At 47.9% G+C, this 26,696-nt stretch overlaps 1 protein-coding gene across 14 annotated transcripts in view; it reads right to left on the bottom strand.

Annotated features, from left to right (window-relative positions):
- msi2b (musashi RNA-binding protein 2b) overlaps positions 1 to 23,549 on the bottom strand; it is a 547,783-nt gene extending 524,234 nt beyond the window's left edge. For 10 of the 14 annotated variants that reach the window (XM_038814535.1, XM_038814537.1, XM_038814540.1 and 7 more), the window contains exons 1-5: positions 23,413 to 23,474; positions 23,108 to 23,148; positions 22,508 to 22,589; positions 21,995 to 22,079; positions 16,399 to 16,440 (exon numbers count right to left, since the gene is read on the bottom strand). In XM_038814535.1, coding sequence (XP_038670463.1) covers positions 16,399 to 16,440; positions 21,995 to 22,079; positions 22,508 to 22,589; positions 23,108 to 23,148; positions 23,413 to 23,474 — 312 coding nt within the window. Of the gene's footprint in view, positions 1 to 16,398; positions 16,441 to 21,994; positions 22,080 to 22,507; positions 22,590 to 22,876; positions 22,965 to 23,107; positions 23,149 to 23,412 lie in introns of those variants that run through there. The other 4 variants (XM_038814534.1, XM_038814543.1, XM_038814539.1 and 1 more) reach the window with 4 other exon arrangements.
- Between the last annotated feature and the right edge of the window lie 3,147 nt (positions 23,550 to 26,696).

The following is a 26,696-nucleotide window of genomic DNA, read 5'->3' as shown; positions in this document are numbered from 1 at the left end:
TCACATTGCCATCTATGGAATCCTGCTGTGTGCAATTTGGCGACCACATTACAACTCCTCCACAAAAAAAAGTGTACTTCATTGGTCACAAGTGTGATTTTGGACATCCTGAGGTGGGGAATGGGGCTATATACATGTACGTCTTTCTTACTTTTCACCCACAGGTGTAAACATCTTCTCTAAGCCTACCTATCCAACCCTTCCACGATCTCAAAGACATCGACCCGCTCACCCAGCAGTCTGCCCTTTCCTAGCAAAAAGGCCCGAGCCTGCTCCATCTCTCCGTCGCACTTTGAAGATACTTCAGAATGGTACAGCAGAGATGGAAAACATTCGGCCCATCATGTCTGTGCTGGCCCAGGGCAGCACGGTGGCACAGTGGGTTAGCCCTGTTGCCTCACGGCGCCGAGGTCCCAGGTTCGAATCCCGGTTCTGGGTCACTGTCTGTGTGGAGTTTGCACATTCTCCCAGTGTTTGCTTTATAACCAAGCTGTTGGTTACTCCAACTTTGTATCTTCTTCCCTGACTCTGCTTCCATTCACTACCCGTGTGAAACGCCTTGGGCCTGGTTATTCGCTCCACGTGGCATGTGACTGTGACGAGATGGCATAAAGAGGACAACAACTAGCACTCTGAAGGTACTCGGCGGCATGTGGCTTCAGTAATGGCTTACAGGGAAGTACACGATGCAGACAACAGTGTACAGTCCAGAGTTACACACAGTTTAGCATCATGGGGACAACTTCCCACAACCTTTCACAGTAATATGCAGCATTGAATTGACCACACTTCCTAACATCCCTCTTTAAGAAGCAGCATATTTAATGCCGCTCTAGATAATATTCATCTAAACTACTCCTTCCCTCAGGATTATGGTTGTTCAGTATTTATGTTGGAAGACCTAATCACTGAGGTTATATTGTAATGCGTCATAAATGTACAATACTGGGGCTGCACGTGGTGCAGTGGTTAGCACTGGGACTGCGGCGCTGAGGACTCGGGTTCGAATCCCGGCTCTGGGTCACTGTCCGTGTGGAGTTTGCACGTTCTCCCCGTGTCTGCGTGGGTTTCACCCCCACAACCCAAAAGATGTGTCGGTTAGGTGGATTGGCCATGCTAAATTGCCCCTTAATTGGATAAAAAAAATAATTGGGTATTCTAAATTTATTTGAGAAAATATACAATACTCCTTGTAGAATATACATTGGACAATAAAAATATACACTAAAGGTTCATCATATTCCAGATGTCGCAATTTCAATGCAAGGAAGCCCTTTGGTGACGTGGAGCCAGAGAATCCCCAACATTTTATAATCAGCTCACTATACTACAATTCAACTCAGATTTAAACTGTGGCCATGTTTACTCCACAACAATTAGAATCTACTGCCTTTTAAAAACCAGACAATAACACGCAGTAGATCATACGGAGCAATGCTTCTGAGGTCAGAAAAAAACAATGGGAGAGCAACGCCGCAGGTAATCCACTGGTACACTGATTAATCCGTACAAGGAGAGAGGGGCCATGAGGCCTATTAAATGAACAATGGGATAATCAGTAACCTGATGAAATAAGGATTTTTGAACAAACCCTGCGCAACTCAACTAAAATGGTCTACTTTGTAAAAAAAAAAGTGACTTTTTAAAGAAAGGAAAGTTTTGCCTTCTGCAACATCTTTAGATTCAAGCAATGCAAATTTTCCACTAATTTGCATTCGATACTTTGAGAAATAGAGCAATCATTTCCTCCAGATCGCAACAACTGCATTCTAGATTTACAAAAATGTTGCCAGGGCTGGATAATTGCACCAGTGAGAAATCAGGTAGGCTCGGGTTGTTTTCAAAAAAGGCACATGGGTACTGGATAAAGAAAGATCATTATCCGTCTAGATTGCCTTCCACCATCTTGGTTGTCATGTTTTTTGATTTGATTTGATTTATTATTGTCACATGTATTAGTATACAGTGAAAAGTGTTGTTTCTTGCATGCTGTACAAACAATGCATACCGTACATAGAGAGGGAAGGTGAGCCTGCAGAATATAATGTTACAGTTATAGCAAGGTGTAGAGAAAAGATCAACTTAATACGAGGTAGGTCCATTCAAAAGTCTGATGGCAGTATGGAAGAAGCTGATCTTGAGTCGGTTGGTACGTGACCTCAAACTTTTGTATCTTCTTCCTGACGGAAGAAGGTGGCAAAGAATGTGTCCGGGGTGCGTGGGGTCCTTAATTATGCTGGCTGCCTTTCCGAGGCAGCGGGAATTGTAGACAGGGCCGATGGATGGGAGGCTGGTTTGCGTGATGGATTGGGCTACATTCATGACCTTTAGTAATTTCCTGCGGTCTTGGGCAGAGCAGGATCCATACCAGGCTGTGATACAACCAGAAAGAATGCTTTCTATGGTGCATCTGTAGCAGTTGGTGAGAGAGTCGTAGGTGACATGCCAAATTTCCTTAGTCTTCTGAGAAAGTAGAGTCGTTGGTGGGCTTTCTAGTGTCGGCATGGGGGGGTGCCAGGACAGGTTGTTAGTGATCTGGACACCTCAGAACCTGAAGCTCTCGACCCTTTCTACTTCATTCCCATTGACGTAGACAGGGGCATATTCTCCACTACGCTTCCTGAAGTCGATGACAATCTCCTTCGTTTTGTTGACATTGAGGGAGAGATTATTGTCGTCGCACCAGTGACACATCAATAACAGAGGGTTTGACTGGTCATTCTCTATCGGTTCGTCTGGAATAGACTTAATGCACAAGGCGAGGAAACTTTCCAGGGGTGGAAAGCATTGGGAACCACAAGTCCCAGTGATACCAGTTCCTCCTAAGCTTGCTACACTCACCAGAAAGTGAACCGTCCTTGCAGCAAAAGGCAGGTGGTTGGAAAAATGTCAGAATTAAAATGAATAATTTACAAAGATTAAGAGGAGGAATATGAAAAGTTTTTTTTTGAGGAGGGGGTGGGGGGACGAGGAGGCGTTGTTGGTTATAAGAATTCTACAGGAAAAGACGAGAGTGAAGGGGCACCCAGTACAGAGATGGTTAAAGCTCCTCCGCTCTGCAAGATAAGCACAAACAGCATTTGCCAATACAACCCGCACATCAACACCTGGTCTCAACGCTACCTTCAGAGACTTAGATTAAGGAGTGTGGCAGATGCACATGGCAGTAAACACTTTCTCAAGATTAATAGGTCTCTCTTGTCCCAGGTCACGTGCTACATTGATGTCATACCTGCAACCAGGGTTACCAGCTCTCGAAAACTCTTGGGGTTAAAACGATACCAGAGGTTCGGAAAACAAATGTAGGGAAAGAGACAAAGAAAATGGGGGGGGGGAGGTGGGCAGAAAAGTTCTTACGGGCTAATCTCAGCTTTCACATTGCTCCACCCAACATCCTGGAAATGTAGCTGGGTTAATGCCTTGTGGAGGACTCAAACTTTACAGTGGGATTTATGCCATTTACAACAAACATCTTACTGCAGAGTCTGAATGCTGGGTTCCCTTCCGTCCCCAGCTCTAATACCCGCACGGCCTTTTCATACAAAGCTAGGAACAAGCATAGGTCCTTCAGATTCTAGCCTGTTCCATTATTCAATGAGATAGTGACTGATTGTAACGAATGAGAAAATGCTGGAAAATCTCAGCAGGTCTGGCAGTAGCTGTAGGGAGAGAAAAGAGCTAACGTTTCGAGTCCGAAGACTCTTTGTTAAAGCTGACAGACAGAGAAAGTGGGAAATATTTATACTGTGGAATGAGAATGAAAGATGGGCCATAGCCACAGAAACCCAGGGAAACCGGGTGCTAATGGCCACAGAAACCAAGGGGAAAGAGTGTTAATGGCAGTCCCCAGTGAGACTGATTGCAACTCAACTCCAGTGTCCCACCTTCGCTGGATATCACGCGACTCCAGCCCAGCAACAATCTTGCACATTTCAGTCTGGATAATATCGTTGGGAGAGGGGTGATCTGAGGTGCACATCGCTTTATGTTCCTTTCCAAAACGGGCACTACAGCCAAACCCGTTCCTCAGTCAATGTCATTTTCTTTTGAAACAATGAGACTTTTATGTTGCTGTTCCACCTACAATGCAACTACTTTTAGTTCCCAATCGGTTAATAGGTTATAAAAGCTGGTTAAATACCAAAGTGGACATGGCTGAGTCGGGTGTTACGATCCCTGCCTAGGACATCACCTCTGAAGCACTGGAAACCTAACAATATCACATCACCTAATGCAATGTTTAATTATATTTTTTTAAGTAATACACCTTTGCAGGTGAAAGCAAAACAGGGACAAAGCTGGAGAATTCAATAGCAATCAAGCAGAAGCACAAAAGGTCGGCACAACGGGAGACTATGATTCCACATCTCTGGAAAGAGCCATTAAGAGCCTCCAGGCCGTGCAGGAGAGGCAGCCCGAGACTGTGCCACAAAGAGCACAATCACAGAGCAGGAGTGGCAGCCTGTCTCAATCAAAAGTTGAGTCGGTAACAATGCTAACCCCACGAGATCATACAGCGAGGCTGATAAAATACGCAGCTGCACTGCAAGGGAAAAAGAAAGACAGCGAGAGAGAGATTGCGACAGGGAAAGCAGGTTCGGGAAAGACTTGTCCTCCTGGCAGTCTTTTTAAAAAAAGACGTAACCTAAAAGCTGCCAAAAGACAGCCCTGCTGACTAAACAGCTCGCCCATCTCCATATTGGAAAGAAAGCAAAGGACAGCGGTACGAAGGGAGCACCAACAGCACAGGCTCATTAGTATCACCGCCATCTGGACTTCGGGTCAACGCAATGCCCCTGCTACTGCAGAGCACAAACAAACACACCTGACTATTTTCTCCGTGGTGCGTTTCCCAAAGATCATCCCTCTTTACAGAGGTCCAACAGACTCTCAAATCAGAATTGGCCCGAATTGCGCTGCGGTGACTTTCTGCTGCCTTCCGGAGGGCACGGGGTCCAGGGTTCGATGGAAGGCCAAGTCGTTAACTGGGTAACTTGCTGCTTCCATGATGGCCTTGTGGGCCGAGATTCAATGCATTCTACAGCCCGGAGGAGTTCCAGCTTCAATCCTCAACCTGCGCTTCACTAAACGCCACAGCATTATTTCAAAGAAGAGCAAGGGGGCTCTCCCTCGTGTCCCTCAGCAGGGTTCATTCCTCAATCATGTGTGTGTGTATGTGTGTGTTTACACGTGTATATCTAATGGAGTTGAATTGCCTGTTCATACTCAGCGTGCAGAACCTCACAAGGGATGAATGGCCATTCGAGGCAGGGTGCGATTAACGAGCACTCGCAGCGCAGGGGCTTATAGAACATAGAACATAGAACATAGAACAGTACAGCACAGAACAGGCCCTTCGGCCCTCGATGTTGTGCCGAGCAATGATCACCCTACTTAAACCCACGTAACCCGTATACCCGTAACCCAACAATCCCCCCATTAACCTTACACTACGGGCAATTTAGCATGGCCAATCCACCTAACCCGCACATCTTTGGACTGTGGGAGGAAACCGGAGCACCCGGAGGAAACCCACGCACACACGGGGAGGACGTGCAGACTCCACACAGACAGTGACCCAGCCGGGAATCGAACCTGGAACCCTGGAGCTGTGAAGCATTGATGCTGACCACCATGCTACCGTGAGGCCCCTCATAGAACATAGAACAGTACAGCACAGAACAGGCCCTTCGGCCCTCAATGTTGTGCCGAGCCATGATCACCCTACTCAAACCCACGTATCCACCCTATACCCGTAACCCAACAACCCCCCCCTTAACCTTACTTTGTAGGACACTACGGGCAATTTAGCATGGCCAATCCACCTAACCCGCACATCTTCGGGAGTCTACAGCTTCGGGAAGGGGGAGGAAATTGGTGGCAGGAAAAGTAGGCAGGAATGAAATAGGTGACATGCTCCAGGGGATTATAAAATTGGATGCACAGACCAATGGAACAAAGGCAATAACAGGTATGCTGTTAAACCCAGATAACAAGGCCAGATGACAACGAGGTTATTAGACAGGAAATCATCTAACGTCAGTGTTTTGAAGATGTAAGCATTCGGGGCTGTCCCCATAGTTCTCAGTACACACATACACGCCAAAAAAAGCAAACATTTGGGGAAAGGGGCAATAAACCCAAAAGTCCCTTTTTTTGATAAACCACCCCCGATATCGACCTACTTCCAATCATATCCCTCAATTCCCTCTCATTATAAAAAAGTCTCATTGTTCCTTGAACCCACTCAATTGTCTGTTTCAGCAGCATTGCCTGCTAACTTGTCTCATAGTCGAATTACTCTCAGAATAAAACCTTTCCAGGGCAGCACGGTGGCACAGTAGTTAGCATTGCTGCCTCACGGCGCCGAGGTCCCAGGTTCAATCCCGGACCTGGGTCACTGTCCGTGTGGAGTTTGCACATTCTCCCCGTGTTTGCGTGGGTTTCACCCCCACAACCCAAAGATGGACAGGGGAGGTAGATTGGCCATGCTAAATTGCTCCTTAATTGGAAAAAATGAATTGGGTACTCAAAATTTTAAAAGAATAATATCTTTCCACCCATTGCATTCCCAATTTCCAAACTCCTCACTTGCACTGCGGGATTTTCAAAACCTCTCTCGCCAATACAGTGCATAACTTGCCTGGATCGATTTTGTCAATTCCCTTCGTGATCTTGGAAAACTGTAATCAATGTCACCCCAAGAGGGACAGTTTTCTGACTGTGAAACATATATGCTGTCTGCCATGCGTTGTCCTCTGAAGTACCTGTCGCAGGAGCGGTGGTAGAAGGCCCCGTGGCTGCAATGACCAGGACTTACTGCCTTTGGAATTGACAGCAGCGGTCATCCCGTGTGGGCCGACAACAGTCACCGAGAATCTGCTCCCATTGACTCTGCACGCACGTCACTGGTAAGAGGGCATGGTCCTCACCAGGCGCCAGCATCCTTCAGGTACGGACCAGCGCACAACAAATTCCCTCCGGATCAGCCTCGAGATAGATGGGCTCCAAAAGCTTTCATGTCACAAGAGGCCACCCATCCACAACACTTTGTACTGCCTGGCATGTAGACTGCGTGGAAAGCAACTGCCTGTTCAACAAAGTCCATGTCTATGTTGGGAAGGTAGGCACAGTAAGGTAGGTCTCCGAAAAAGGAACATTTGGCTTGCTGCATTCCATTGATTCCCACCTCTTCTGCACCCTCAGTCCCAGTGTGTCAATGTACAACAGTGACATGGTGCATCTACACTGGTGATTAATGGGAGAGAGTGCACTGGCAACAGTCTGAGACAGCACATACCAATACCGCACATCACGTAATCTTCAATGCTGTGCGAAATGGGCAGGGGTGGCCTTCGTACAAGCATACTCGACCATTGCATGGTTACGATGCAACCTATTGACACAAAATGTATCGTGCATGGGGAAACGCTGATATAAAGTGTGCAGCTAAGCCCTGCAGACCTGATCAATATGGCTCCGTACCAATAGGGCTACTCATCGTCCGTTTTACCTCTGCAAATTGCTCAGGCTAAACATCTTTGAATGCCTCCTTTCGGATTATGTCAATGAGTCTGCTTAATACAGTTAATGGTTTCCCCCGAGATACAGCACCGCCTGTTGCAGTCCGTGCCCCTTCTATTATGCATCCCCCTTTTCTCCTTTAATGACAAGAACCATGGGGATTAAGGCAGGAAATTGACTTAGCGAGGAATTTTCAATACTGATGCAACCTACACCAGAATGGTTTGAAATGTGCATTATGTAGATCCAAGTGGAAGAGAGTTATTATACTCAACGTTTGCTCATTGTCACAATTATAGTTTTAGGCACATATTTGAACACATGCAGATAGAGGAGAACATGCATTTACATTGCAACTTTCACAAGCTCCCAACATTGCAGGGCACACTTGGCCCAATGAGCTTCTTTGCTTGAAGTGTACTCACTGTCACACGACAATCACTTTGTGCACAGCAAGCTCCCACAAACAGCAGTGTGACAAAGACCAGATCATCTTCTCTTTTGGTGTTGGAGGGATAGAAATTAGCCAGGGCTCGGGGAAGAATTCCTCGTTCTTCAAATAATGTCATGGGATCTTTCTTTAATTTTTCCAATTAAGGGGCAGCACGATGGTGCAGTGGTTAGCACTGCTGCCTCACAGCGCTGAGGACCCAGGTTCGATCCCAGTCCCGGGTCACTGTCCATGTGGAGTTTGCACATTCTCCCAGTGTTTTTGCGTGGGTCTCACCCCCCCCCCACCACCCAAAGATGTGCAGGTTAGGTGGATTGACCACGCTAAATAAAGGGGCAATTTAGCTTGGCCAATCCACCTACCCGGGCCCTCGGTGCCATGAGGCAGCAGTGCTAACCACTGCGTGTCCGTGCTGTCCCACCCATGGGATTTAATGTGAACCCAAGAAATAGATGGGGCCTCGGTTTCATATCTCATCGCACAGACAGCACCTCCAGCAGTATAGCACTTCCTCAGTAATGTGCTGGGGCTTCAGTCTGGCACTCGGACCCAGAACCTTCTGACTCAAGAGGTGAAAGTGCTGCTAAGTGGGTACAAGACTAGTGACTGGAGCAGAGACTCGCACGCACGTAAGACAATTAAAGTGAAATGTTAGAATAGTGAGACAAAAGTCCTCACTAGCACAAGGAAACGTCTGGATGCTTTTGGCAAGGGGGGAGATGCCAGTTGGCAAGGAGGTGATGGAGAAGCCCGTCCCCTAATGCCCTGCAATGGTCACTGGAGTGGAGGTGGTACTGCATGTAGAGGCTGTGGGTACATGGTCATGTCCTGCGCAATAGGTTAGCCTGCCCGCAAGGAGGCGCAGCCAAATGCCAGGCCACAATCTCACCGATATGGTCACTGGGGTATGCCAGCCCTGTGCTGTGCTGTAGCCGCAGTGGACGGCACATCCGGCCATCTGCTAACCCAGGCCCCCTCCATCAAAGTGTTTTCCCCCAGATCCTCCACCAGCCAGCTGTGCCGTGGTCGTGGCACCCTGGCCAATGCGGCATATCAGGATACCTTGACCGCCGATTACCCTGCCATGCCCTCTGGCACACAAGACCTCTGGAAGCAGGAGAGCTAACAACGGCCTCCTTCCTCCGAACCATCCCTATTTTAAAATCAGGATTCACAAACTAGAGAGGCGCAACTTACTTTGGGAATAGAAACTTCCTCTTCCAAAAAGAAGAGGTGCAATCACATCTGTCCGCAGATGTGCAAGAGCTGGCTGCTTGACACACCTTGTGCAGCCAGATCCATCTAGTAATCCCTCCACTGGACTCCAGATTAGTTGATTCCCACTCGAAGACCTACTGCCACAATAATCAAATACAACACTGGTAAAGAGTGGGCGGGCGGCCTGAAAAATGCCAAAATCCCAATCCAAAACTCCGAATGATTCCCCAAAGTGCCACAACAGGATTGGGGAATTCACCCTGCAAAGTCCCGGGAAACTAAAAGCTAGCAGAAAAATACATCAAAACACAAAACAGGAAGAGAAACGGGTGAACAAAGTTGCTTTCTAACCGTAGAACTGATTTAGTTAACGTGTCTCCTAAATCAAACACTCGCTTCTCAGATGATTTGTTCGCAGCCCTGGAAAAGCGGGCACGTCCAATCCCGAATTAATATTTGGAGTGAGCTCCATGAGATGAGGGCCAGCCGTGGACCTGCGTCCATCCACGGAAACTCTACACGTCACAAAGTGGGAAGAGATCCAGACTGACGGGTTGGCGCTCAATTTTCCAATCAGACAAAATGTGCTTGCCACCATCTCCATGTTGGCCTTATAGAGTAAACTTCCTTCTCGACAAGAATGCACCTGTGCCACATGGACTCCAGTGGCTCAAGATGTTTGCGGCCGTCAAGGTACTTTCATACGCAGTTTCACAGTTCTCCTTGTAAACAACACTGCTCATCAGGAGACGATGATAAGGGCAAGGGGTGACCAGAAGCAGAATTCTTTTTGTATTTTTTATAAATTTAGAGTACCCAATTCATTTTTCCCAATTAAGGGGCAGTTTAGCCTGGCCAATCCACCTACCCTGCACATCTTTGGGTTGTGGGGGCGAAACCCACGCAGACACGGGGAGAATGTGCAAACTCCGCACAAAAGTGACCCGGGATCGAACCTGGGACCTCAGCGCTGTGAGGCAGCAGTGCTTTTTTAAAAATAAATTTAGAGTACCCAATTATTTTTTCCAATTAAGGGGCAATTTAGCATGGCCAATCCACCTGGCTTGCACAACTTTTGGGTTGTGGGGGTGAGACCCACGCAGACACGGAGAGAACGTGCAAACTCCACACGGACAGTGAACCAGGGCCGGGATTGAACCTGGGACCTCAGCGCCGTAGGCAACAATGCTAACCACTACGCCACCGTGCCACCTGAGGCAGCAGTGCTAACCACTGTGCCACCGTGCTGCCCACGCCACAGAATTCTTTTTACAGGCTTTCAAATGCAGCTCGGCACATTAGCCACGGGGAGCAGTGACTCGTTGCTGAATCGTCACAACAGTGAGAAATCGCACACAATCCCATATCAGTAGCAAAGCCCCTAACAGAACAAACTTAAAGAAAAGATACTCGTGTGTGAGGAAGAATGACAACGGTTACTAAATTTGGGGGGGGGGGGGGGGGGGGGGGGGGCAGATAAACAGGCCAATCGACCTCCACACGTCTTTCCTCATCCAAATCCAATGCAACCCTCAACTCCCTTCTCCCTCGAATGTATGTCTGGCCTCCCCCGAAACGCATCTATATTATTTACCTCGGCCCCTCTGTGATAGTGAGTTCCACATCTACGGGATTTATCGAAGGAGGGGAGGATGAGAAAATGAGAGGGAGAGAGAGAAGGAGAGAGAGAGAAAGAGAGAGAGATAGAGAGAGAAAGAAAACAAAAGGGAGAGATCCATTTTCAGCCTGCTGGACCATGCAGCCAAGTCACTTAGCCCTACTTACTGCATGGCATTAATACTCGACAGGTAAAAGGAATCAGCACTTAATCCAACCCACTTTAATACAGTGCCAATACTTCTCGCATTTTATTGACTTACTTCAAATTGCTCCAATTGCCACCATAGGTGACAGACCTGTAAGTACTTTGTCCGAGCGTTATACAATCCAAGTACCCTCCACAGACACAACCCACGTTTAAAAGGGCAGGATCTATAATCATACCACGAGGCGATTTAAAAAAATATATATCTCAAGTGGACATAACAATGCCTGGCTGAAATCCTGTCACCGCTAAAACCATTCTGGTCCAGAGGTTCGTCTTCCTTCTGTCGAACCTCTGGATTATTTAACAGCTACGCCATTGGGGAACACACCCGGGAAATTTCATTCCCTCTGTGTATGCATTTTCATGCAATGGTTAATGTTTTTTATGTTGCCGCCACTTACTTTTTAAAAAAAAATAAAACCAGCTAAATGTATCACATTAGCACGAACAGCAAGTGACCGTGACCCTATCTGCCAGCAGCACCTAAACCAGCGCAGGAAAGGAAGAAATAAACACTTTAACTGTTTTCACCTTCCCACATTGACCCCTCACGAGAGGGCGAGGGGAAAAACTAATTGGGCGATTCCGACCCCCCCCCCCCCCCCCCCCCCCCCCCCCCCCCCCCCCCCCCCCCCCCCCCCCCCCCCCCCCCCCCCCCCCCCCCGTGCTAAACGTTCACGATTCAGGGCGGCATGTGGCGCAGTGGTTAGCACTGGGACTGCGGCGCTGAGGACTCGAGTTTGAATCCCGGCCCTGGGTCACTGTCCGTGCGGCGTTTGCACATACTCCCCGTGTCTGTGTGGGTTTCACCCCCACAACCCAAAGATGTGCTGGTTAGGCCACGCTAAATTGCCCCTTAATTGGAAAAGAAAAATAATTGACTCTAAATTTTTTTTTTTTAAACGGTCAGGATTCATTAACCTTATGCGGAGCTGCCTTATAGAAAAACACAAACCAATTAATAGTTTAACCTATAGTGGTGGGGATGGGGGGGGGGGGGGGGGGGAGCATTCAGCAAGGGCTGTGCAGGGTACAGCGTTATGTGGGGGGACGGGGGTAGATGTTAATCAGCCAAGCGAAGGGGAGATGCAGGACCATGTATGCAGGTGAATGGGCTCGGTATACTGCAGCTCCTTAAATGCAAGTTAATCAGTGAGCTCCCAGCAGGCAAAGTGGGGCAACAGCAAGAAACATCCTGATTGGAATCTTTCTGAAAACAGAGCAGGCGAAGTGTTAACAGAAAACCCAAGTTACAATGATCAAGGGGGGGGGGGGGGGTGGTGTATTTCAGGTTGTTTTTTTTTTTAAAAACCTAACCTAAAAGCAGGAATACAAAACCACCCTGGTAACCTCATTAATGTCATTCAACATTACGTTTCCTCCCAGCCTTGGTCGCGTGGCCGTACTTCTGCCTCATTTCTTCAAGCCAAATAGTTTCATAGCAGGTGCTGCACAAAATAGCTGTGGAAAAATTAAACAGCACCCCCTCCCCCAACCAAGCTCCTTGGTTTCCTCATCTCCCCCCCCCCCCCCCGCCACCCCTATACTCCCTAACCCTCCCCTATCCCCTACACTCACTACTAAGCAGTCTCCAGTCTCCTCTTTGCTCTACCCAGTGCTTTTTATTGCATCGAGCTGATTTATGTGTCTAGGTCACCCCCGCTTATTTTAAAAGCTTTCTCAACAACCTTTTAAAATACATACACACACGCATGCATAAAAAAAAAGGAACGGGGACTTCAAGGCAGATCTAAATTGAATGCAGTTGTGGAAGGCAGTCATAGTAAAAGGCACTGAGAAGCTGTCTTTCATTCCTGATGAACAAGCGGGACTTAAAAGGGGCCGTGGTTGTCAAGGAAATTTCAGCTTGCAAGTCACATATAAACATACCTGGGAGTGAGTGGGGACCGGTTTAAGCAGGGTGAACATAGTCACAGTTTACGTGCAGTCTCTCTACGAACACCTGTGTAAGCATCCCACACAGCCAGTGCTGATTTGACTTATAATAGATTCTACTCCCCTTCCGCCCACCTCTTCCCAAAAAAAAGTAGTTTATTCAAAGTATCTCAATGGAGAATTTTTAAATTTCATTCCAGATTCTGTGCGCGCTGGCAGCAATTTTTCCAAATGTCAATTGCTTCTTCTCCTCCAAAAGATAACAAACCGACACTGCTGGTTTCCCCTGCTGCCAAGCAGGAGAGTTGAGTGTTAACCCCACTGAGGGATGTTCTGTAGACACCACTGAATAGTAAGGACCACAGTCATAGAGTCATAGAATTTACAGTGCAGAAGGAAGCCATTCGGCCCATCGAGTCTGCACTGGCTCTTTGAAAGAGCACCCTAACCAAGCCACACCTCTACCCTATCCCCATAACCCAGTGTAACCCCACCCAACACTAAGGGCAATTTTGGACACTAAGGGCAATTTATCATGGCCAATCCACCTAACCTGCACATCTTTGGACTGCGGGAGGAAACCGGAGCACCCGGAGGAAACCCACGCACACACGGGGAGAACGTGCAGACTCCGCACAGACAGTGACCCAAGCCGGGAATCGAATCTGGGACCCTGGAGCTGTGAAGCAATTGTGCTAACCACAATGCTACCATGCTGCCCTCAGTCAAAGACTAACTAGACATGCACAGTACAGAGCCAGCCTCGCACCCAAGGGAGAGAAATAGGAAAGACAAGTCTCGCAATCAAGGGCTCCCACTGGGCTTTGTATCAAAAAGAGTCGGAATTGACAACTGTTGCAATCTGATTGTGCCTTTGTAATGCAGACTGAAAGCAAGCAGAAAGTGGTTTTCACTGTCTCATATACTCTGCACCGCTAAGTCCAGCCTTGAATAGCGCACCACGCTCACGACAGAGCATTGCCACGTTGTGTAGATGGCACAGAATCAAGTGGCAGCGCTGGCGTTTCAGGCAGTAGTTCTGTATCTCGTGGCAGGATCTATCTGTGGGAACTTGCTGTGCACTAAACAACGGGCACACTCGCGTGTCCATGAGTGGCATGAATGGCCTTGAGGATGGTTTTCCCAGCAGAGCGTTACTTTCTTTTGGGTCTGCTTCAAGTGCGCAGGGAGTGGAATGGCTTCCCCATTGACACACAGGAGGCGTTGGCTCAACCTCCACACACACACACACACACACACACACACACGGTCCTTACCCGCTGCAACACAGCGGGGGCAATGATCAGACAGAGACAGTGGTGTCCTCAGGTGGTAACCTGGGTTGGCTGCAGGCCACTGCAACCTTGCTAAGTTGTAACCACAGAAAAACGGTGGCAGTTCACCTAACGTTGGAAATCACAAACAAGTCCACACCTGAGAAAACCCCCACGAGACCCCTCATGGGGCCTCACGGTAGCATGGTGGTTAGCATCAATGCTTCACAGCTCCAGGGTCCCAGGTTCGATTCCCGGCTGGGTCACTGTCTGTGTGGAGTCTGCACGTCCTCCCCGTGTGTGCGTGGGTTTCCTCCGGGTGCTCTGGTTTCCTCCCACAGTCCAAAGATGTGCGGGTTAGGTGGATTGGCCATGCTAAATTGCCCGTAGTGTAAGGTTAATGGGGGGATTGTTGGGTTACGGGTATACGGGTTACGTGGGTTTAAGTAGGGTGATCATTGCTCGGCACAACATCGAGGGCCGAAGGGCCTGTTCTGTGCTGTACTGTTCTATGTTCTATGAGCATATTTACAATGTGTGACAGCACCCTCTATCTGACACTAATTGACCTTTCATTGCCCTCCTTCTCACTTTGCATTTCCTCCATGACATTACCCAAGGACCGTGCACAAATCGAGTTAGAAAAACTGCAGGAAATGGCAAATTAAACCGGGCGGCCGAGAGAGAACACATCTCTCTGATCTGCCCGGCCACGTCTGTGGCTGCTTCCCTCATATCTTGAGCACTTTGCTTTTGAATCTGACGGCAATCGCCCCAACTGTGCCCACTCATCAGCAAAGAGCCAAATACAGGTTTATACACAGATCATTCTGCGCGCCAGATTGTGCTACACCTTGTGTTAAACTCTGTGCACATTAAGCGCTGTCACAGATCAAACATTCCAGCATTAATATAATTTTAGTGCTATTCACACAAGGGCTATTGAGTGAGATTTTTCCTTTTCATTACCATCCCATTATGTTCAGTGGTAGGTTACTGGTGGAAAAATGTTCCATTAAATAAAAAAAAAGTGATTTCCAGGAATCCTGTTGAAGAGGTGGGTTGCCCCCACTGAAAAAGGCTGGCTTGTCAGCAAGTTGCAAAAGTTAAAAGCATATATTTTACGTGGCCTATTTTACAGGAAGTGAGCCCCTGGTGGTTTACCAGTTTTTAAGTTAGTCTGCTGCTGCTGCTGCACTTGTCAAGAATGTCCAACTAACCATTCGACAAACTGAGGGGGAGTTGCTCTCCTCCCTGCCTCCTGAGATAGGTGCTACCCTGCACTGCACACCAGACTGGCAGTACCCAAACCTAAACCTTGAAATGCTGCAACAGTTTAGGAAGTTTTCAATGATGACCAGGTGTACAGCCCAATGAGCTACTAGTTAGCCAGGTTTCTTGGCTCACAGAAGCCAGGAGGAAATCTGCCTCTTAAAACACATCAGAAAAGCGTAACGGAGCTGGTACAGGCTCCTTTGCATCAAGTACACATACCATTTCCATCTTGCCACAGTCATTGAGCATTAATGCAATCAGACTCCAAGACAATTTGCATAATTCGCCTTTGGCCCATTCACATCCTGTCAGCCTACAATCAAAGCAACATTAAGCAACTCCACATGTTGACCCTCTCAATCTAAAGGTCAAAGGGCACTGGAAGGTTCCGGCCTGCGTCTTGCCATCTCCATTTTCACAGGACAGTCTTGCTTCAGTATACAACACACTTCTTGTTACCAAGCCCTCGGCAGCATCTTTTCCCGACAATCCCACCCTCCCCCACCACGACCCTCCCCGGCCAAGTGAACTGAAACATCTAGCATTAATCCGTCTGTTGCAAGCGTCTTGTATTTCAGCAACACCAGAAAGAATGTTGCCTTCAACTTTTTCACAAAGAAAGAGAGTTACAGAGTAAACCACAACAACAAATAAAAGCCCCTCACTCCGCTTGTCAACAGCAGGGAAGCCAGGAGACGATTGCAAAATCAGAAGAAGTGTAAAACAGAGCATAACAAATACTCCCAGTGCAACACATCAGAGCCTCAATCAAGCGATGCACCCGCACTTTAAATGGTTTCATCACCAATTCAAAAGCAATGCTTCTCCCTTTTCATCGCCCTCCCCAAAGCACTTGCCAAACCCTCCAACAATACACCTCAGTGCACTCTGGCAGTAAGAAAACAAATCACAGCAATGATCCTCCCACTTACCTTGGGCTGTGCTCTTCTGGGAAATGCAACCTTAGGGTCAATCTGTTGAAGCAAATCAGAGAAGGGTCAGAAAATCATTGGGTGCATCGCCGCCCCAGGCCAGTTCAAAACAAACATGGTGTTTCTCAGGCAAGAAATATAATAAAGCAGCAAGTTTCCAGGGCCCCCGTTTTAACGTCCTGTGTTGCTTTACTATTAAACCTGTTTTAAAGACGCCAGCCAGAGTCTTGAGTATCATTAATGCTGGATATTGTTTCGAAAGTCACTCGATGCAATTCAACAATAATTGTTAATCAAAGGGAAGGAATTAAATCTTTTTTTCCCCCTCTTGGCCCACACACCTTGAATGTTGTGCAATCTTTTGTCCCATTTTAAATGCCTGCAGAATGCCCACACCTCCTGGGTTCCAGCACGGACTGGAATGTGACCTGTTCCATTCACCTAGCAAAGCACACACACACTGCCAAGAGTAAGCCTCTGAAGGAAGGAGCTGCAGACTTGGTGCCGTCATGTGGGGGTCAGGCCAAGAACAAAGCGGAGCAGGAATCAAGAGAACAGGGCAGGCAACACACGTGAATCCAACTCTCCCCAAAAATTGGAATTGGCAGCACCATGCAAGGCTAACTTTTCAACCTAAACACAAATTCTGAATTACCTCCCTCCCCATCCACACAGCAGCTGAGATATGAAGAGGTTTACATAAATATTTTCCATTCCACGCCACCCACTATCCTAAACATATCAACTCCAAGCAGTCCTTGACCTGGCAAACACACACTTCCAGCAGGCAGTCAGAAGAGGCGAGCCCACTAGTTCTCCCTAATCCATTGAAACACCTCAACACCGTTCTGCACAGCCAAAGCAACACACAGGTCAGGAACCAATATCCCTGAACTCCCGTGTTCACCAACCCCATAATGACTACCCACTCCACTCATTTTTTTAAAACATTCATGTACAGATGTGGGCATCACTGAGCAGGCCAACATTTATTGCCGATCCCTGGTTGCCCTTCAGAAGGTGGTGGTTAGTTGCCTTCTTGAACTGCTGCAGTGTAGGTGCACAGCACTGTTATGGAGGGAGTTCCAGGATTTTGACCCAGCGACAACGAAGGAACGGTGATATATTTCCAAGTCAGGGTGGTGTGTGACTTGGAGGGGAACCTCCAGGTGGTGGGGTTCCCATGCGTCTGCTGTTATGGTCCATCTAAGTGGTAATGGTCGTGCATTTGGAAGGTGCTGCCGAAGGAGCCTTGGTGAGTTCCTGCAGTGCATCATGTAGATGATACTCAAGGCTGCCACTATTCATCAGTGGTGGAGGATTTGAATATTTGTGGAAAGGGGGAGCAATCAAGTGGGCTGCTTTGTCCTGGATGGTGTGGAGCTTCTTGAGTGTTATTGGAGCTGCACTCATCCAGGCAAGTGGAGAGTGTTCCATTACACTCCTGACTTGTGCCTTGTAGATGGTGGACAGACTTTGGGGGGTCAGGAGGTGAGTTACTCGCCGTAGGATTCCTAGCCTTTGACCTGCTCTGGTAGCCACAATATTAATATGGCTACTCAAGTTCTGTTTCTGTCCTATGGTAACTCCCCCCAGGATTTTGATTGTGGGGGATTCAGCGATGGTAATGCCATTGAATGTCATGAGACGATGGTTAGATCCTCTCTTGTAGGAGATGGCCATTGCCTGGCACTTGTGGCGTGAATGCAACTTGCCACTTGTCAGCCCAAGCCTGGATATTGTCCAGGTCTCGCTGCATTTGCACATGGACTGCTTCACTGTCTGAAGTGTCGTGAATGGCGCTGAACATTGTGCCGTCATCCACAAACATCCCCACTTCTGACCTAAAGATGGAAGGGAGGTCACTGATGAAACAGCTGAAGATGGATGGGCCTGGGACATTACCCTGAGGAACTCCTGCAGTGATGTCTTACGATGAAGATGATTAACCTCCAACCAGCGGAGATTCCTCCCCCCCCCCCCCCCCCCCCCCCCCCCCAAAATTCCCATTGACTCTCTACCAGGGCTCCTTGATGCCATATTCGGGCAAATGCTGCCTTGCTGTGAAGAGCAGTCAGCACTCTTAACTCATCTCTGGCATTCAGCTCTTTTGTCCATGTTTGAACCAAGGCTGTAATGAGGTCAGGAGCTGAGTGAACCTGGCGGAACCCAAACTGAGCGTCCGTGAGCGGGTTATTGCTGAGTAAGTGACGCTTGAGAGCACTGTTGACGACTCCTTCCATCACTTTGCTGATGATGGAGTGTAGACTTATAGGGCAGTAATTGGTTTGGTTGCATTTGTCCTGTTTCTTATGTACAGGACATACCTGAGCAATTTTCTACATTTTGGGGTAGACGCCACTCCTGGAACAGCTTGGCTAGGGGTGCAGCAAGTTCTGGAGCACAGGTCTTCAATACTTTGCCGGGATATTGTCAAGGCCCATAGCTGAAGGCACTGGATACTGCAGCAGTTTCTGGATATCACATGGAGTGAATCGTATTGGTTGAAGACTGACGTCTGTGATGCTGGGGCCTCGGAGAAGGCCACCTTTCGCCTGGCTAGCTGTTCTTCCACACTGCATCTTGGGACCATAACTGAGTGTTGACCCAGTCAAAATAACTAAGGAGCTATGTTGTGGAGCTTGTAACTAGAAGGATCCAGTTAACACCCTCTCAATTTCACAAAGCGAGATAAGCCCAGGTAATCGGGATCTCCCTTTTACATCACTCCAAACCACAATGGACCAGGTTCAGCCAGCAGCAAGCCTGGTGCAAGCAACAGTTCAACCAACATGTCACAAACATAATAGACTAGTGCACAGATACTGGGATTTCAAGTAGATAGCAAGAGAAAAATTCAATAGGACCTGGGTTGTAATGCCAGCGGGCACCTCTGGCACCATTAGTCAGTTATTGAACCAACTGCAAAGGATGAGCAGGGCTAGAATGACAGTTCAGGACAAATAGGGAGGTAGCTCCTCACAGCCCCAAAAGGGAATTGCAACTCTGTTCATTAAGTTCTGCCAACCGAGAGAGAGAGCGAGAAAGTCCCAGGGTGGTGGGCATTTACCAAACAATCTCAGATTGGAGAAGGGGTTCAGGAGGGTACAGATAGAGAACCAACTTCAACTTCTGTCCACAATCCAGAAGCCTTCCAATGAAAAAAGGTGTAGGTGTGTATATATAAATCTAAAATACACAGAGATGACTTTGATGACAAAGCCATTGTCAATACTCATATCAATGGCTCACATACAGGGAATAATCTTGTGCGAGGTGTGAAACACCACAGGTGCACCAAAACGTTTCTTTTTCCCCAGCGCGTGACTGAGCTTTTAAAAGAAAATAGGTCGGAGGTGTGAGGGGAGAAGGGTAAAGAGAAAATCTTCAGAGCTAACCACTTGCTGACATGTACTTCAGAGACTGCATTCAAACCCAGCGGGAATTTTAAGCAGCTCTTCAATAATAAAATAAAAACCCACCCAAGGTTCTCTTCAGCCAGATGGTTCCGGATTTGTTTGTTAATTTTGGTTTCAAGCCCTGGGGAAAATGGCAAACCAAATTTTTTATGGGGGGGGGGGGGGGTTTGCAAATCAAACTGCCACCTACAAACGAAGACAGAATCTCTTCCTGACAGCAGCATCAGAGCGAGAAGCTGCACTGCTGCCCACCAGGATCGCTCCACCCATCATTAAGTGTAACCCCCACTGCAAGGGGAAAAGACTGGAATATACCAGTACTAGTCTATGGGTCTACACAAACTATGAAGAAGCCCTCAGCAGCAACAGTGGGCAAAGGTGTCTCATTCTGCCCATGACCCAGTCAGTACTGGACAAAGCTCACACCTTGTGCTTCCATCGACAGCATCCATCAGCACCTTGTCCTCTGCCATGTCAAAATACACAACATCTAACACCCACCAAATGCCTCAATACAGAATGACCATCAAGAAATCTCTTTAATAGGTTGACATTTACTTACAGCATGAACCAAACCCCAATATATCAACCAAATTTAAGTCACACCTTAAAGACCAAAATAACTGACTAGCTTGCGCATCGCAAATTATTATTTTTTTTTAAATCCCAGCAGGGGAAATTTGCAATTCTGGTGTCTGGGACACAACTTAACTGACAAGAAAGGCCAAGATGGGGGAAAAAAAGATACCGATTTATGTCTCATTTATTTTTCATGACTTTAGCAAAGAAGTATATATATTGTGCACCTTCTAGTGTTTAAAACAGGTCAATACCACAGTTACTGGAAAACAGTTTTCACTGAAGCATTACTCCCAAACCCAAACTCTCTCTCCTCACTTTGAAGTTGGCATGTTCCTTCCTCATCAACATTTCAGCATTAAGTCACCTCCTTCGCACAAATTTGATACCATGTGTGGTTCAAGGGTGTCTAATCCAGCCCGTCAGCCGGAATTAAGAGTGGGAATTTTAATTATCTCACCCAGTGTCGTTGGAAGTTGCCCGAGAAACCAATTTCGCGCCCAAAAGAATTGCTATTTTGTCAGGAGGGGGGTGGAAAGAGGAGGTCGAAGGGAGTGCCAAAATTCTGAACTCAAACTGGATTATCCAGCCATGACTAGCCTCCCATGGTGTTCAATCTGATTTCTTTTTTAAACTACAGAAAAAATTAGCACTGGCTAAAACCATTATGTTGCTTATGTATAAACTAGACTTTTTTTTAAACTACAAGATAAATTAGTTAGTTAGCTCTAAGTAAAGAAGATTTATTTTTTAAAAATAAATAAACTCTAACTATGCTGGAAGTCACCAGAAGAAAACAAGCTACAGCTGATGGAGTTGTCATTACCTAAATAAATGTTTTAATGTGACGGTAAACAACAAGCTTCTGTCGAGGGGAAATAGGTCGGATTCCTGCCCTGAACCTTAAAACAAAGTCGAAAGGGTATATAGAACGCTACAAAACAGATGCTAAAACACAAGATGCACAGAATGATCAACAAGAAACTAGTTCATGCGATTTACAGTCAAGCTCAGCTTCTGTGTCCGTTCTCTTTGTGATTAGTAAACTTTCTGTTTGAAGTTGCCGCATTGCTTTTCTTTAAATAAAAAGGGGGAGGGAGAGGGTTGGCTTTTCTTTAAAAATAAGAAAGGCAAAATTATATATAAATATGTGTGTGTGTGTATCAAACCTTACCGTCTCCCACTTGCGTTTCATCTCGACCATAGCGCTTGGGAAACGTTTAATCGCAAGCCTACCATTTAACTGGCGATTTTAATCGGCCACTAGGCGGTTTGATTGTCAATTCGTCTAACTGACAGTGAAGCTGTTCCGGTGAGGGTAGGAAATTAAGACTATTTTTTATTTTGCTTCTTTACAACAAACAAAAAAAGGGACCCAAGTTACAGCGAAGCAGATTTTTAAAACAACACCCACAAGTGGCCTTAATATCCCAACGGTGATTTTTTATTGTTGATGTTATTCTTTTAAACTAAGATTGAGGCACATCAGGTATTGTATGAGCTTAAGAGAGAGTGTGGGGAGGGGGGGGGGGGGAGAGAAACTAATTCGTTACAGTTTTACAGTGAAGGAAATCGACACAGAAACACACAAAACATACCGTCTTGGAATCTAATTCGTGATGGGGCTGGGCTAATACTTTATCTACACTTGCAGGATCGGCAAACGTAACGAAACCGAAGCCTCTGAAATGACACAAAGAAACAAGAAGACGATGAGTAAATAACAAGCAACAGGGAAGAGGGGAGCAAACACAAGTGCCAAAATACCCCGCTTCGACCGCACAGGGGACTCAAAAAGAGCGTGGAAGAGAGGTGGAGAGAGAGAGAGTGAGAGGAGGAAAAGGGAAGAGGGACGGGCTACAAATGTAGCGAGAGCGAAAAAAAAAGGCAACGCATATATACATACACATAGTATCACCTCCAAACACCAGGACAATGTCAAAAAATAAGCTCACTGCTCAGAGACTCTTCGCTGGAGACAGTGTCACAATTAGAAGCAAAAATAAAAACACACTTCAGGATCAAAAATCAGGAAGGCAAAAATTAAATGCGAATAAATGATTTTTTCTTTTTTTTTCCAAAAAAAAAAGAAAGTAACTGAGCCATCTTACCTGGATCGCTTCGTGGTGGGGTCTCGCATTACCATACATTCCCTGATTTCTCCAAATTTGCTAAAATAGTCCCTAAGGCTGTCTGTAAAATAAATGTTAAGATAATAAGATAGATTGCAAAGAGGAAGAGAAAGGGGTGGGAGGTAAAGGGCAGGAGGGAGGGGGGAAAGGAAAGCAGGGTTAGTGCGGGTTTGTCACTGGGTATAAAGCTGGTGCACTTTTTTTAAAAGGATCATTTGAAGGTAGGGGGGGGGTCGTGTGAGGAACACACTAAAAAGCACACACGAACACACACAGAACTCCCTGATGTTGCCATTGCAACAACCCAGCCGCATGAAGCAAACAAGAAGGGGAGAGGGGTAGCAAAACCTTGCAAAACTGGAACTGAAGCCTTCTCTCACTGAATCCCACACCATCTCCTTCCATTCCTCCAGCACCCACTCACTCACTCCCTCCCTCCCTCTCTCTGCAAGGTTATATACAAACAGTCACACAACACACTCACTCACTCACACTCATTCACACACTCTTACACACACACACAAAACAGTGCTGGCAACAGAGGCAAGAACACTTTCTTTCTTGCCCGGGCTCTCTTACCTGGTGAGGTCTGCCAGCTGAGGCCGCCGATGAACATTTTACTGGGGGAAAACACAACAGAAGTGAGCACAGATGTCAGATCGGCCATTTTGACGTGTAACTTGCAGCTTAAATAGGAAGAGAGAGAGAGAAAGGAGGGAGAGAGAGGGAGGTGTGGAGGGGCAAAGGGAGAGTGCAGATCAGGAAGAAACTAGGTGGGAAATAAAGGGAAAGAGAGAGAGAGATGATGGGATGAAGGGAAGGAGAGAGGAGGGGATGAAAGGAGCAGATGGAAAAGAAAAAAGAAAAGTCAGATCAGAACATACCCTGGGTCATGTTGCGAGTCGTTTGGGCTTCCAGAGGTGGCCTGGCTACCGTCTGCTTCCATATCTAACTACAAATTTTTTAAAACCCTCACTCCCCCCCCCCCCACCCCGCCCCCCAATTCAAATCAAAGGAAGGAAGGAAGGCCCCCCCCCCTCCACCTCCTCACCCCCACCTTCCCCCCCCCCCCCACCCACCCACCACCCCACTCAACCCCCAGAGAAGCGACTGGCAGCCGGGATTGAGCTCGTCACACGTGGGGATCAGCTCAGTCCGGAGCGGCCGCTTGGCTGCTGCTGCTGCTGCCTGAGCCCCCCACGTGGGCGGGCCCTGAGCCTGGAGCCCCCCCCCCCCTCCAGCACAAACACACACACACTCTCTCAGTGTATCCAGATCCAGAGCCCGCCCCCTCCGCCTGCTCCCATTGGTAGTCGACCTCAGGCCGCGCCGGACACTCCCCCCCACCCATTGGTCAGTGCCGCCGTCCATCACGGCGGCTGGTCATGCCCCCCCGCCCATTGGCCAGCGCAACCTGTCAATCACACCTCCAGGCCCTGCCCCCCAGTTTATTGGCCAGCGCCTCCCGTCAGTCACGCCACCCGGCCCTGCCCCCTGGCCCATTGGCCAGCGCCGTCCGTCAATCACGCCTATCCTTCACGCGCCGACCCGGCCTCCTCTCCAGCCCCCACCCATTGGCCAGCGCCTCCCGTCCATCACGTCGCCCGGCCCTGCCCCCCCCGCCCATTGGCCAGCGCCACCCATCAATCACACCGCCCGACCCTGCCCCTCCTGGTTATTGGTCAGCGCCCGCCGCCCATCCGTCCATTCCCCCCCACCCCCTCTTCAGGGCGCCGGCGCACCCCGCATCACCATGCCCCTCCCTCTCCACTGTCCGCCCCCTTCCATTGGCCAGCGGCTGCCCCGCCTCCGCCTCTACGCCGGCCTGGCCGACCCAGTTCATTGGTTAGACCCCCTGTCAATCCACATACTCCAGCCTCCTGGGCCGCCCCCTCCGCTCCTCGGGGGGGGGACGCCCACCACCCTGTCCTTCACATGTCCCCGCCCCGCCCCCCGCGTCATCGCCAGAGCGCGGCGGCGCGGACTGACGTTGCTCGGCGCCTCCGTTGTCATGGAGAGCGGCACCAATACCGGTGACGTCACGGCAGCGCAACACCACTCTTTCTGTTTGGGTCCATCCCACTCCCCCCCACAAATAAAAACCAAACCCCCAAAAGAAATGGGACGCTGGCCCAAAGCGCTGCACAGAGCAGAAACCTTCCCCGTCTGAGTGTGACGGCTCTGAGTGTGTCAGCTCTGAGTGTGACAGCTCTGAGTGTGACAGCTCAGTGTGACAGCTCTTAGTGTAACAGCTGAGTGTGACAGCTCTTAGTGTAACAGCTGAGTGTGACAGCTCTGAGTGTGACAGCTCTGAGTGTGTCAGCTCTGAGTGTGACAGGTCAGTGTGACAGCTCTGAGTGTGTCAGCTCTGAGTGTGACAGGTCAGTGTGACAACTCTGAGTGTGACAGCTCAGTGTGACAGCTCTTAGTGTGACAGCTCTGAGTGTGTCAGCTCTGAGTGTGTCAGCTCTGAGTGTGACAGGTCAGTGTGACAACTCTGAGTGTGACAGCTCAGTGTGACAGCTCTTAGTGTGACAGCTCTGAGTGTGTCAGCTCTGAGTGTGACAGGTCAGTGTGACAGCTCTGAGTGTGACAGCTCAGTGTGACAGCTCTTAGTGTGACAGCTCTGAGTGTGTCAGCTCTGAGTGTGACAGGTCAGTGTGTCAGCTCTGAGTGTGCCAGCTCTGAGTGTGACAGCTCAGTGTGACAGCTCTTAGTGTGTCAGCTCTGAGTGTGCCACCTCTGAGTGTGACAGCTCAGTGTGACAACTCTGAGTGTGGCAATTCTGAGTGTGTCAGCTCTGAGTGTGACAGCTCTGAGTGTGTCAACTCTGTGTGCCAGCTCAGTGTGCCAGCTCAGTGTGCCAGCTCTGAGCGTGTCAGCTCTGAGTGTGCCAGCTCAGTGTGCTAGCTCTAAGTGTGTCAGCTCTTAGTGTGACAATTCTGAGTGTGCCAGCTCTGAGTGTGACAGCTCTGAGTGTGACAGGAGCACTGCAACAGAAAAATAAACTATAGATAAAGTCATTTCAGAAAGAAAAGCAAACTCATTCGCCAAATGGTTGAGAATAAAATTCACCGTTAAACAAAAAAGATGCACCTGAAATAACACCTGGACTTGCAGTCCCATCAGGAGCGAAATGAAATGTTGCATGTGCTGGGTGATGAATGTCATTCACCTTCCCATCGGCCGCCTTTTTACAAACAAAAGAAAACCAAAAAAATACAGCTGGAGATCTGAAATAAAAGCAGAGAGTGGGGCAAAACAACCCGCAGGTCTGGCAGCATCTGTGGAATACAGACAGAGTTAATATTTCCAGGCCAGTATGTCTCTTCCTCGCCTTCTTTTTTGAAAGACTCTCAGTTTCAGTACTTTTGCAGCTTTTCTCTTCCTGCTGTCTCCCCCGCTCCAATCTCATTTATTTAATCTCACAACAGAAAACACAAGTTGTGCATTGACCCAATGTCAAAGACATCCCCTTTTTGCACTTGTCCCAGTCATTCACGCTGTACCAGCCTCGCCAAAGCACTCGCTCGGCTGAATGAATGAATCCTCATCCGGAGAAAGTCTAACTGGCGGAAACCAGGCTGATTGAGAGAGCGACAACTCACATACTAAATGTTAATTCAAAAAAAAAGCAAACATATATATATATATATATATAAACAAATGGTCTGATTTTGTCACCAAGTCGATAGCTGCTTCAAGAAATATCATGGAGTTTGTCATTCATTCTGCTATTTCGATCAAGTTTCTAATCATTAACTCCAGCGCTGAAATATATTTGTTTAAAGTGTATCCAGTTCGTCAGACCAGATTATCTCAGCAAAGAGGCAAAACATAAATATTTTTTGAAAATGTCTTAATCAAATGTGATGTTTGAATCGGCTCATAGTGAGCTGCTGTTATTTAATAACATGGTCGATTGGTAATAATTTCTAGGACGTGTGGAGTGTTGACCATGTTGATGTCTAACAACCTCTCAGCATTTTATCGATTGGTTTTCTGTTCTTCCCCCCAGAATGTTCCTTCCAGCATCAGTCAAAGACTGAGACAACGTTTGACCCCTAGTGTTGTCTCTATCGGAACATGTGGAACTACCTCACGTGTGCATCAAGTTCCCAACTGATCTGGAAGTAATGATTTGCGCCCAGCAAGTTCCCACAAACAC

Source organism: Scyliorhinus canicula, chromosome 12 (assembly GCF_902713615.1).
Source record: "Scyliorhinus canicula chromosome 12, sScyCan1.1, whole genome shotgun sequence".
NCBI lineage: Eukaryota > Metazoa > Chordata > Chondrichthyes > Carcharhiniformes > Scyliorhinidae > Scyliorhinus > Scyliorhinus canicula.
This window is presented reverse-complemented; position numbering and strand designations above follow the sequence as displayed.